Source organism: Colius striatus, chromosome 7 (assembly GCF_028858725.1).
Source record: "Colius striatus isolate bColStr4 chromosome 7, bColStr4.1.hap1, whole genome shotgun sequence".
Lineage (NCBI taxonomy): Eukaryota > Metazoa > Chordata > Aves > Coliiformes > Coliidae > Colius > Colius striatus.
In genome coordinates this window covers 12,709,614-12,723,908 of record NC_084765.1, presented here as the reverse complement: position 1 = coordinate 12,723,908, position 14,295 = coordinate 12,709,614, and the positions used below count along the sequence as shown (strand labels likewise).

The 14,295-nt window shown below is 39.7% G+C and overlaps 1 protein-coding gene across 1 annotated transcript in view; it reads right to left on the bottom strand.

Moving 5' to 3' along the window:
- The window catches only part of INSC (INSC spindle orientation adaptor protein), a 136,840-nt gene extending 123,637 nt beyond the window's left edge, over window positions 1-13,203 (bottom strand). Inside the window, exon 1 of the mRNA XM_061999662.1 lies at window positions 13,097-13,203. Coding sequence (XP_061855646.1) covers window positions 13,097-13,203 — 107 coding nt within the window. The remainder of the gene's footprint in view (window positions 1-13,096) is intronic.
- Between the last annotated feature and the right edge of the window lie 1,092 nt (window positions 13,204-14,295).

Here is a 14,295-nt window from a genome sequence, read left to right as displayed (position 1 = left end):
AGTGAGCATGGAGAAATGGTAACTTCTGAAATGGAAAAACAGTAGTTTGCACAGTAATTGCAAGCTATCCTAAATGCCAGAGTCACTTAACCACAAGACAGAACAAAGGCTGGCCCCAGTTTGAGGTAATTAAGCTTCACAGCAATCAAAATAAAAATACTTTGTCAAAGGCGCTGGGTTTGTTTTTACTGGAAATCACGAAGCAGCTCAGCCTCAATGAATCAGACTGAGTTAAAGAACAAGTATCCCTGGTCTGTGTCCTTTGTGCTTTCTCTGGAGAGCTGGCACTTTTGGATGAGGGGAACAAAAAATTAAAAAAAAAAGGAACAAGATCCAACTCAATTCGAAATTTTCTTTCCCAAAGTAGCAGCAAGCAGGCAGGTGAAAGGGAGGCAGGCATTGCTTTACAAAGACCTGACACTTTGCCTCGTATTTAAGATATGATCTCATCTCCACTGATGGGCATTTTGTTTATGGAATCAAGTTTGTAACAAGTAATGAGAAGATTGATTTGGCACATAAAGTTGCACTTCATTATTTCTCAAAAATCTGAAGTTATAGTTACTTATATTTAGTGTATATAATAACTAATAAAGCAATTGAATTACTACAACCTGAAAGCTGGAAGAATACTTTCAGCACCATGATGGGTCAGGTCCTTCCTTCAAGCAGCATTATTCCTTCTTTAGCAACATTATTCCCTCTTTTACAACTCCTTCTCATTTTCTTCAAACCAATTACCCCTGTGCCCATTCCTGCAATGTATTTTGGAGGTGCCTAGGCCTGGGGCGGGGCAACGGGGGAGGGGGACACAAAGTATTTTAAATTGGAAAAAGCTCTAGACAAATTGAATACATTTTTAACAAAGAAAACTTGAAGTAGTGTGAAAAAAAAAAATCCTTCCATATTATCCTTTTATAAGGACATTTCTTCCCTGGCTAGTTCCCTGTTCTTACTCAAAATAATGAGTTCTAGCTCCTTACTCTTTTTTCCCCTTCTCCTCTCCTTTCTGACCCACTGTATTTGCTTTCTAAAGGAATTGGGACTTTTAAGCCTTTTCCGTACCCAGTGTGCTAGCTGTTACAGAGGCCTTTCATTAGGACACTACAGAAATGGTACTTGAAGCAATAATAGTGCAAAACAATATTATAAAGGAACAATTTATTCATGCAATAAGAATTGTCTCCTTTATTTTCCATAGAAATAGATCCAATTAATTTCATGTTTCTATTTTCTAAGCCTGATGAAGTGTAGTCTCCCTTTAGCAAACTGGTACAGAGATATGCAGTGCAAAACAATGGGTTGGTTTTGTTTATAACAAGTTTTATTTAATGTTATTTTTGTGACTAGCTTCTCATGCTCAGGTTTTGACAACAGCAAATAAAATTCTGCTGAACATAAATAACAAGATTCATGTGAATTATTCCATCTGGCTAGCTGTGTTCAAAAATTGTAACACTCATGAGAGAAACTGAAATTATCTCATATGATATACCATTAGGTGCAAGAGCTGCCAACCTGGATCATAAAGGCAGAAACCATGAAGGAGAACAAGGTACAGAGAACTTGATTAACCCCAAACTATTACCCACACTGTCTTTTAGGCACAATTGCCAGCCTGTCCACAGAAATAGCTCCAAAATCTGCCACTGGGTGTTTGTGAAACAACTTCACACTAGAAAAATGCATGTTCTCCAAGCACCTTGTTTAGACTGCATGTTTATCCATGGAAACCCCCAAGAAATCAAGAGAAGAAAAGGAATATTCTTAAATCAAACAATATTATCTGGATCACGTCCTGTCACAACGTCATTTTTCAGCACATAGGAGTTTTTGATGAGGGACAGAATGACAGACCATTTTGAGCACTACAGGATGGATATCTGCTATTCCCATTATCAGCTACAAATAAAAAGAAGACAAAAATAGTGTTTACTTTATGCAGTTTATGAGGATAATTTTAGAAAGGAATTTATAGGAGTCTGAAGTCCTGCTGTTTCTTCCATCTCCAGAAAAGTTTTTTGTTTTCTTTTCTGTTTTAATTCTCTAAAGAAAATTTAATTAAGCTACTTTGTAAAGAATGCAAACTCTTCTGTCTGTTACTACAGTAGCAAAGCAGGTAATCCTTCACATTGATCCAGAAAGCATCCTTCCACCTTTGACTTGAGTTGGGACGGGGAACCGTGTTGTAATTATAGTGCCCAATGTGACAATCAGTGTTTTTTCAGTCTTTGTTGAACCTCATGTGGATTGTTCTCATACTCAGATCAGCATAAAAATTAAAACGGTGGTTTGATTTCCACCCATCATCATGAAGGGATTATGGAGGATCCAGAAGCATTAGAAATTTAAGTGATAAAATTGAGAAAGAAGTGACATCTCTGTCCTCCCTATTTTGAGTATTTGTCCTATTTTTGTTTAAAAACACAGTGTAGCAGTGGCACGTTCACAACAACAAAACTGTTTTGCCTTTTTTGTACTTTATTATAAACAAGCAAAACTAACAGGCTGGCAAAGGTCTTCATAGTATTCCAGGCAATTTACAGCATATCCTCTCTCTTATTTCCCATCTGTATAAAACAATCAACACGATGCTCAGACCAAAACAAAACCACTATTTTTGTCACATTGCCACCCTTCAGCACCAACAAAACACTTACTGGCGCTACAATTTAGTGCTACATCATTTTGGACCTGTTCATAGTACCCAAGCCTATTTCATCCTTGACCTTTCTGTAGCATGTGTCGAGTCCTACAGGATATTATGAAAATAACTGTCTAAATCCTAACTTTCGCTAGAACTGAACAGGTCCAACATGAGATAATCTTCATTGTACATGGCTATTCTGAAGGTCTCCCTGGGAAGCTGTACACTTTTGTAGATTGTCAGACAGTGGGGGCTTGTGGACATTTAGAGATAGAAAGGGAAAGCTGATATGGGAGGGGCTTAGAGAAAGGAAGTGGGGGAGAGGGCAGCTTTATACACTCAAGAGAAGACTATCACAAAGGAATTTACAGCACCTGCTGTTTGAGTGAAAGGAGCTGTCACAGGTATTGGCTGTATTACTCAGAGCACACACTCAAGAACACATTTCCACTCCTATGGTAATTATGAGCCAAGCTTCCTTTCTTTAAAAAAAAAAATCCACTCTCCTCCCAAAACCAGCAAATGTGCACATCTATGTCTGACTGAGCAGAACAAAAAACAAATCAGAAATTTACTCCACCTTTCAAAGCACAGAAAACTAACCTCTAAGTGGGAATCAACACAAATTTGCATCTCTAGCTATAAAACCTCAGTTGCAGCTTGCAAGTGCAAACATAGGTTCACACATGTCACGTGTAATCACAACCACACACTGACAGTTTAACTTTCAAAGTTAAACAGGTTCAGGAGGTGTAAGATTTTTCTTCAAATTTTACACTTCAGAGCTAGTTAATTGCCTCACCATTTGTAGAGAACACTTTACCTGGATGCATATTTAAGACTTATTCCAGTTTCAGGAGACATTATTAATTTCAAAAAAGCAGTTTGGACTTTACAAAACAGCATGATTTCCATTTCTTCGCCAAAGAACCTGATGTTGATTGTCCAGACAATTGGGGTTTGGTTTTATCTGTTTTCTTGTGGTAACTAAGCCCCCAACAGCCCTACTTTTTTGCACAGGTGGTGCAACAGGACATTCAGGGTTGTCACATTTAGTGACTGCTATGGTTGTCAATCAACATCACATTTCTGAGGAACACAGCTAAGGGAGGGAAATGCAGTCTTAAAGTTACTAAATCAGTTAAATCTTAACACATGGAACAGAGAAAGGCATTTGTCACAACTCTGTCACAGGCCTTGTCACAACTGATTGTAGAAAGCCTAGTTTGAATGACAAGAGTAAGGCAGTGTTCCAGCTAAGAAAACTGAAAATATTTTAAATGAGATAATTTGAGGATACTGATGTTTTATATCTTGAATGTTACAAAAATACCCTGGATGAGAAGATGAGAAAGCCATAAATCCAGATCAAGATAATCTCTGAGGAGGAGACCTATATTTCTGAAAAAATTGGAGTACATAAATCATATTTGTTTAAGCATTAACAAGTGCTCAGTTGCCCAGTTTCAGTACTCTTGGAGCATACTGAATAAACTGTTTCCAAAGCCTCAGACAGGTGCCTTGTACCAACTCAAGGGAACATTTCTTTTCCTAACTAGTAGCTGTGTTCACATCCATGGGAAGTGACATGAACCAAATTTTATCAAAGAGAAAGTTTGAACCATCTTTTGAAGCATGTGTTGTCTATTTGCCAAATACCATAGCAAGAAATTACACCAAGGCTATCACGTCTACTTTTTTATCATGATGAGATTTAACCATGAAAGAATCTTTGTTTATCCAGGTTTATTTGTAAGTAAAATATGCTGAAAGATGCCCATTGTCTACATATGTTAAAGGCTAATTATCAGTTGTTTCTGTATATACGTTTGTGTGGTCACATGTTTATATAAATGCTTTTATTTACACAAACCAAATCCTGGATCACTTTAAAATGAAACCATCTATTTTTCTTTTTTTTTAAAAGTTTTGGCTCATTACCACAGCTGTGGTGCCCACCTCAGCAGGAGCTTGACCAGACAATTATTCTGTGGGCCCTAGCACCATTTACCTGAGAAGCTACGAGTAAGACATTGTTGTAAAAGTCAATTATTCAAAGCTGCACAGCTTAATGGCCACTTGGCTGGGGATGAATTTTTGCCAGGCCTAGAAGTTTTGGTGAGTTTTTTTTCCCTAATGATTAGGTAGACTATATTTGTGGGTATTTGCTTTCTTTTTTTTTTGGGGGGGGGGGGGGGGGGAGGGGAGGTGGAGAGGAGTGAAGTGAATCAAAAAAACCCCACACCGCTACTAAATATTAGATGCAAGCCACAGCCTTAGAAACACATCCATCAGTTATACAAGAAAAAAAAATCAACACTGAATCTAGAAAACAACCCACAAAAGCAGAACCATTTCTTTCTCATTAGGCATGCTCATTGCAGAGCAGGGGTGAGCATGGGGTTCTGGGACTGCTATTTTCAACATCTTTTTGGATTTATTGAGAGATACCTGCATAGAAGACAGACATGCAGTTTCAAAGTTGAGTCAGACTGCCAAACAGTATATAAGAGACATAACTAGAGTAAAATATCTTGAAATCAGTCTTCTAGATATCTATTTCAGCTACTGCACTCAGTTTGGAGCATAAATCAGGATGCTAACAAAGAGGTATTTTGGCCCCGAGTCTCTAGCTCATATAGACCACAAGATAAAGACAAACTAAGTGCCTGGAAAAAAAAGATACAAGCTACCCTCCCCACTTCCCCAGCCAGGGAGGTGAAAAGATGATCTTTAGAATAAAGCTAGAGCAGCCTTCTGTAATGTGCACTAAGCAGCTTGCTGTCCCTTAGCCTCTGTTGGCCAAGGTTCCTGTGGTACAGCAGTGACTCAGAAGTTTGTAGAGCTTATGAGGGATTATCTGTGGGGTATTACTGTACCACTGTAGAAATACTTCCAAATGATATTGAGCAGGAAGATTCTCAGCTGCCCCAAGAGCTAAGCAGCCAGTACCCTCAAGAGCATCACTAAGGAGCCTTACCTTATGTGAGAAGAAGGGCTGTTTTCATAAGTTTCACTGCAGAGCCTGAGGATGAAGATGCACCATCATCATCTAGCTCCATCTACAGGCTTGGTTTCAGCTTAAGAATAAAAACCCACAGAAGAATCAACCTTGTACAAGTTCCAGGTTCACAGGAGAAAAGAGCTACGTCCTTTCTCTCACCTGCTAAAGCTACTACCTTGTTTACCTGCTTTAAACTGCTCTTCACTATGATCAGTGACAAGCACTAATTTTATGTTTGTCAAACATCATTGAAAAACAGCTCTCCATAAACTGCTGAACTCAAACCCCAAAGACCAACTCCTCCATAAAAAGCACAGAAAAAGAAGTACTCTCGTCAGCACTCACTTTCAAATACTTTCCAAGCTTATTAGTGTAAATGTAACCCACCTGGGCAAGCTGATAGAGGAGCACAGGCTGCTCTTGTCAGCACAAAACAGCACTGAAAGGGGAGCAATAAATAAACAGAAGCTATGAAAGAGAAAAGCTGTCCTGCTCACAATCAAGTCATGGCAAAAGTCCCAACAAGAAGCAGTGTTGCACCCTGCAGTAGCAGCCAAGAGCTCTAGTGCAATAATCTTACTTTCCTTGTGCCTTCCTGTGCTGCTTGCTAAAGAAAAATTCCCATTGCATTCCTTACACAGAGTACCCTTTATCTTCTTACTGGAAACACCAGAAAATTCATAGCAACCAGACCCTGTGCTGTTACACTGATCGTATTTCAGTACAGCTGATAAATAAACCAAAGCCTTACATAACAGTCTTCATTCAAGACTTAAATCTCTAGCTTCGAATCTACTTTAGGCACTTTCAGTCACATAAAAGTAAAACACTTTCCCCTTGAAGAAAAGCAAGGATGGTAGAAAGAGGCAATGTATTCTACTGGCCCACTTAACAAATGAAACATTTGCTTTCTGTTTGGTGTAAAGTGACAGCCAGCTTATTAGAGCTGACACTGATCCTCCCGAGAGGATTTCAATGAGAGTCACACAGGTGAAGGTCAAAGCAGCAATGGAATTAAATGAGGAGAGAAAGGAAGCAGCTTCCTCTTAAGGACAGAAATTAGCCAACAAAAAAGCTATTCCTAATTTTGGCCTCGCTGGTTGGAAATACAGTACTTGCAAATTGCTCTGTTCTTGAGAAATGCATTCAAGACCCTTCTTGAATTTAAATTTTCTATAGATCGCCAGCTGCAGGCAAGACCCCAGCGCAGCTCTCACCTGCGCTAAGGACTGTGCATGCAGCTTGCATCAACTTTGCTGCCGGATTTACGCACTATCAAAGGCAACACATGTAATATTTTTACTTATGAATCATACATCACTTTTGACGTATGTGAGAAGGATTATTAACATGAGATGATCCACTCTTTAAAGTGAATAATAAGATAAACACAGAGGTACCGTCTCTGAGTTTTAACTCCCCCACCAGTCATGTACAGCTGGCTGCAGAGAGCTGAATGAGTTGTCTGGCTGCCCTCAACAGACTTTGACACCCCACAGGAATTAAAAGTTTAGCCAAGAGATGATCATTTTTCACCAAGATTTGTTTAGCACTCTTGCTTTTGCCTCCCTGGGTCCGGCCCAGGCCACAGCCTCCCTACAGCACCAAGACCTCAGCAGTCACTGCAAAAGCAAGGGGAGATGCGGAGTTGGTGTCAGAGGGTGTAGATGTGGTGCATGACTCTAGAAGGAAATGTAGATTTGAGCCCCATCTCAGAAGTCGTGCTTCAGACATGGTACACTGTCTTGTTGGGCCGAACACATAAAGAAGGATCAGACCACACTGCCTCAATGGTCTGGGTTTTGTTCCTTTTCATGTTTGCTCTGCTGAAATTACAGCAGTGAAAATAAAGCAACATCTTTTTACTAACCCTGACTCCACTGCACTGAGAAAGGCAACATATCTCGACCTGGGCTGCTCAACAGCCTGACAGGGGTGATACACAATTGCTCTCAGATAACTCACACTGTTCCCCAACTCCCAGGCAAGCCAGGTTTGACTTCTAAAATCTGTGAATGCTTCAACTAGGCACATACCAACTGACTTTGGTGTGAGCCGTGCCTTGAGCCCCACAAACAGCATATGTTACACCTTTCACAGCAGAAAGGCAGCAAAAGAGCAGCTGAAAGCACTAAGTCCATCCCTGGCCACTGCAGCTCCCTCTGGAAATCTCTTACTCTGAATATTTCAGCTTCCTTCCAGCACTAGTTTTAACTCCTTCCTGCTCAAAAACCCAAAAAGCATCAGTGCAAGCAGTTTCTGTCTATTGGTGGCTCATCACCACCTGGGCATTTTGGGTTTCCCTAACAATTCTTGAAGTAACTGTGGTGCATTTGGGTTTGCAGGGAGAGGCTGCTAAATGAAACCTGACAGGTCCCAGCATCTCTGGTTTTAATCTCAGCACCCTCCAGGCATACTTCCATGATACAAGGTCACATATACAGGGCCTTCATGTAGGTATCACTTACTTAAAATTTTGAGCATTTATCCTGGCCAGAGACAAATTAACATGACTCTGCTGATTACATAAAGGCTCTGACATGATACGCAGTCTGGGGATGTGAGCATTTAAAAACAGCATTATTTCTCTAGAAGTAGCTTTTTACTACTGTCTGTTAGGTCTGACCAAAACTTTTCCTTGGTAACCGATTTATTGCAATTTTGATGAACTGGCATCCTGGTATCATGGATGATCATGTGCTGACCATGTGAGAGAGCAATCAGGACCACAGGAACCAGATTGTTGTTGTTTGATCTAACTGGGGATGATAAGCATATTTGAGGAAAAAAAATTATTTCTGAAATGCATCAGGTAAGTAATTTTGTCTATTGAACAGGTGCTCACTATTCAGAGCTACATATTCCATACAGAGCAGTACTTGCTTAAACAAAATTAGAAAGAATTTAAATAGGTCATTATCTAGTTCCTCTTTGATCTGCAGGAAATGTCGCCCATTTAGGACAGCAGACATGGTACTGGTGGCCCTGCATCCCCACAGGAGCTTACATAGGAGTGGTTCTCAACCATTTCTGGATGTGCTGCATGTTTTTCTCATATGACAGGAGAACTGGGCAGGTTTACTTTCATAAAATGCTCTAAATTTTCTAGATAAATAAAAGCAACACAGAGCAAGCGTACTATTTCCATATGTCATGACTTTCCCAGCAAAATAAGTCAGAAATCCAACTTTCCGATTCTCAGTCCTCCATCAAACCACTCCAAGTAGGTTTGAGTGTGTTTGCTAGACTTTTAGTGTTTGGTTTGGCAACACCTCTTTCTTATGCTAACAAGATCAATACAGGAGTGTCTGAATGTCAAAAGTACACTCAGAAATATGCACATAAGAAAGCCAGGATCTGAGAAGTCTGGCCCAGCCATAAAGTTTTGCAGAGTCTCAGATTTTCTCCTCTGATCTATTCTAGTTTCCATTAACAATTTCCATCCTGACACTGAATAAAATCCTGAGATTGAGCACACCTTCATGGAGGATTACAAGGAATAGGTATATGTAACCAAATCCTTGGCTCTGCACAATTTCTACGAAATAGTAAAGAAAGCCACTTGCACACTGTTCATACTCTGTATAGGACACCTACTCAAATAAACATGCTGAGGTAGAAATGAACTAATAACTGACTCTAATCTCTTTTAAAGGTCATAAATCTTCTAGAATGTTTTCAATGCATCTTCAAGTATGAGCCTACCCAAAACATGGGGATCTCTTTCCATCTGCTGCTGCTCCCCCTCCCTGCAGAGCTTCGCTTGCAGAAGTTCAGGCCTTCCCAGGGCTTTTTATTTGGACTCTGACATCTGCAGACTGAGTGTCTCTCACCAGACCATCTGCCCTCTGCTACCTCCCACCCCATTGACTTCTGTAGATAGAGGCTTTGAGTCCAGAAAACAGCAGGGGCTGGCAGGGAAACAACTGAGCTACTTGACTTGCAACTAAGCACAATCCATTTAGAAGTCCAATTAGAAAAGTTACAGTTAATCACCACTTGAGAGGGAGGGAGGGAGAAGCAAAGAAGAAATCTTCTGGCTTAAGAGATAAGGACAACAGTATCTAATCTGGGCTGAAGTTCTTCCCTTTGTGCTTAACGGAAGTTCACTCCACTGGGTCTGCTGTGCAGCTTTCCCAAACCAATCTAGCTTTCATCTGATGACCTACATTATGCAAAGAGACCTACAGCAATCAGGAAGACAACATGGGTACTCATCCTCTGAATTTCCTTTCAGACAGCACTGTCACCTCTGATACCCTCAGAGATCCCTACAAAGGGTTATGAGACCCCTTGCACCACAAGACATTTCCATATGGGCCAGTGCCACCCATTTTATGGCCCATTAAGACCAGATAGCCACCTGGGGAGATGACTGAAGAATGAAGAACAGAATTAATTGGGCCAGGTGTGCAGGAGGCAAAAGAAAGTTGGCACATGGTTGCTCACACTACTCTAGCTGATTATACTGGTAGTAAACCTTGCACTCTGAGACCACATTTGCTTTCCAGGCCCAAGAAAAATATGTGCTTCCTCCTGTTCATTAAGTCAGTACAAAGACTGATATACAACTCCTACAAAAAGAAAAAGAGCTTTCCATGGCTGTGCCATCCTGTATGTGCCTCTCCAGCAACTTGACTCAAACACATTTTACTTCCTCTTTCATCCAGAAATGACACAGTTAAGTATTTGGCATCCTAAAATCAATAAAAAAGGTGAATAGAGAAAAAATACACCTGCACACAGAATGATGGCTGTAAAGAGTGCAAGAGCAATGTCAGTGTCCTTTGGAAAAAAAAAAAACAAAACCAAACAAATTTACATATGCCAAAGATGATTTCCAATAAAGATTAATATCCCCTATTAGACACTGCACATCTTAACCCTGTTTCCCTTAATGCTTTATTATCCATTTCACCTCATATGACACTGGTGAAGATTTAAACCCACCTCAAGGAGTACAAGGGTGTATAAAAGAAGCAAACAGACATTTTTACTTCTTCTATACCAAAGAGGAGGAAAGAAACCAATGAGGATAGAGAAGCATTAAAAATGTATCATCTACTTTTCAGTCTTCCAGGTTTCCTCCCCACATGCAGTTATGTAGACCTACCAAATATGTAAAATATTTCATTTTTGTCTCCTCCTACAGGTGCAGTACAATTTCAACCCCCAACACAGTGTATAGGCTTCTCAGTGAGATTTTCAGCAAACAAACCCAAAATGTCTAAGGACATGAAACTGCAAAGGTTTTTGAAGTGAAGGTTATATTCCTGTGTCGACCAATTCCAGTGAGACTCATCATACATACTTAGCTATACAGATAACTCTTCAAAATATGAAACCCTAGATGGAGGGGTTTGTTACCTGATGTGTTTATAGTATGAAAATGAAAAAAGATTTTATGTTTTTCTAGCATCTATCAGCCTTGACTTTTAACTACATGCTTAATTCAGTTAAAGAGAAGAAGGAACGAAAAAGCAGTTTTCATGAAAATGGCCCTATTTTAGGAGAAACCTGGTACTACTATCTATACTGCTAATGTACTTCCACAACCCATCTGGACATAAACTACTTTAAACAAAAAGTATGGATATACTATTACAGCTTTATTCAGTCTGTCTGTAGAAACTGCCACATGTGCAACCGAAAACAAGTATCTAGCCCAGTAATAGCTTTCCCTTTCCAAGAGGAAATATTTGCATCGGTGGCTGAAAGTTTTAGAAATACAGAAATAAGTGCCTAAAGGCTGAGAGCTATGTTCAGTTCCTAGAGGCTTCAGAGATAGGACTGCTCACATAAAATGAAGATACAGTTCTATACAAAGTAATGACACAAAATTCAGTGCTAAGATACACAAGCGCAAGTCTTGAGCAGCAGAACAAAGCATTCTAAAAGCTGTGTTATCACATACACATTCATCTCCTTTTTTTACATTTGAAGCGTATGAAAGTTCCAGTCCAAAATGCATTCACATGAAAAGTTTCTCAACTGCCTAAACATTACATTTAACACACTCATTGCTCTTACAGAGTGTCAATATGGATTTAATCTCACAGACAGCTCAAGACTATGGACAAATATTATCACCCATAATAATTACCGTTTGTTCTCATTTTCTGTCTGTATATACCGACAAATATGCTCTTTCTCCTTTTCCAGCTGAAGCAGCCAATTACCTGCTGTGCTTTGTAAGCTACCATCCAGCTCCCCAGGAAACAGATACCATGCCGTGCAGCACAGTGAGGAAAAGCTCACTCAGATGAGAAATAATCCTGAACTTTCTCAAGTAAAGGCTCTCTGCTGCATTCACAGTCTGAGCTATGTGTTAACCATACTTATTCACCACTGAAAGACTATACTTTACACTTATAACCCTGGTGAATACTGATCATTTCAATAATTCTTCTTTTGCTTAGCTGAACAAAGGGGTTTTATTCTTGTACCACAGCTGTATATAAAAGAATAGACTGCCATTTCAAATCAAACCTCCTGAAGTTACTACTTACCAGCTTGTGATTATATATTCAGTGAGCCCAATGAGCTGAGATTTTGTTGCAGGAGACACAAGTTACAAAAAAGCAGACAAAGTTAACAAAAACTAAGAGAACTTGCATAAATCTTCCACCCATTCATCTACTTAAATGTTTCTGAAGACTAAAAAGGACTGTAAAGAAAATGCTCTCAGCAAAGACTACATCCTCTTGTCAGTCAAATCCTGCATAGTTTCAGCTAGGCATTCTTCCAAAAAGACATGGAATTATTCTATTTTTGTCTCCCGATGCAAGTGGAAACATTTTTACAGATTTGTGGTGAGGATTTCAATTTTTGTAGTGGTCAGCTAGTAGAGGAATGTAATTAAAGACCCTGTTCTAACATAAGACTCTCCAAGAAGAAGGAACTGGATAAATCTGGAAATAAACATCAGTTCCATTACAATACAGTGTGACATAGGAGCACAATAAAAACCTTCAACGAGGTTAAAAATCCAGATGTGACTTGCTGGAAGAAAGTTGTAGAAAACTTTTTTTTTTTTTTTTGAAACAGCATTTGCTGTTAAGAGTAGTGGGAAAATGCCACATTTCAGCAAAGGTAGGCTTCTCTTCTTGTAAAAAATAATTTTAGTAAAAAAATAATGATATGTCATGGAAAGCTTAACATTTGGTTTACTACCCATATTATGTCGGGTATGTTACTGATTTTATTCCACACAGGTGTTTCCTTAGATGTACTTCATATTTTGCTTGTTGCTGACTTATAAAAGAAACCTTCTAAACCTCTGTAAATTGTATGTTTCATTTCTTTTGCATCTACTTTTTACTCTTATTGTATTGATAAGAAAGTATGGTTGTTCCCTGTGTACACTCAGTCTGGAAGCTGGCACTGAAACTCAGTGTATGTCTTTACTGATCCCTTCAGCTCTCCAGATATGAGACATCCCTCACAAAGAAGCTTTTAGTTCAGTTCTCCACTCCAAAACGCTGTCGTCATCAAGGAGGCTGAACTTTTGTCCCCACTGCCTACTCCTCTCTGCTTCAGCTTCCTCACCCATCGCCCCTTTCACGCTTTCTTGTTATTCTGCTTCCGTCAATCCCCCTCCATCGCTGCCCTTTTCCATTATACACTGGTACCTCTTTGTAGCTCTAAGTCCCTGTCTCAGAGTCACTAGGTCACCAAGTGAACATTCCACCCTGCCAATCAGTCTTAGATCTCCTCCAGCCATCGCTGCCCGCTAGGCTACCTTCCTAGCTACTTCTTAAGAGTAGCAAACTCCCTTTGGAATTAGTCCACAAAATAAGCTGGTCCTGGCTGTTATCCCTCAGGTCAAAGCTTTCCTCCACATGCACTAGAAGACACAAGTCAACTGTAACAGATAGTTGGCAGGTCGTGAGGAACAAACAGCACCTTTTTTAATAGAGAAGAAAAGAAGTACTTGCTGTCCCCCTGTTCCTTGGTTCTCCATACTTACATGTTAGGTTTTTTGCTCCAATGTTTCAAGTTTCCTTACAGTGTGAATGTCCTTGGGGTAGGAAATATCTCTTTTGCATTAGGCTCTAGTATAACAGGATCCAGACTTTTTACACTGCTGGGCATTATTGCAAAGCGACCAAGAAAGAAGCTCTTTCTTTAACATCTTGTTACTTATTATCTTCCTCAAATAACAGCTCTTTTGAGATTTCACTTCAACTGAATGAAGAGATTCATTTTAATTTTAGGGGTAAAAAAGGAAGATAAAAAACTTCTGTGTAGATGGACACATACATTACCAGAAAAACAACAGGCTATTAAGCCTTTAGTAGGACAAGAAACTTGCTTCCCTTTCAAAATTTTCATGCTGGTTACTGTGCAGGTTTTCCTAACTTGGAATATGACATGCTATCATCCCACCCTTTAATTCTGCTGTTTACTGTGAGTGGGACAGGAATATGTGAAGGAGAGGAGCAGGAGCCGGGACACAAGAGAAAAGGCAGAGGAGTAAAAGGAAGCCCTAATTGCTAAGGTGCAGCTCTGCTTAGATTACATTTTGGGATGTGGGATAAGGATAAGGCAGGATTATGTTAAACATATCAGCCCTTTTCTTGCTGACATAGGAGATTAATTTCTCTATTTAACCCTTAGTTACAAGAACCTTTGGTAATTCCTA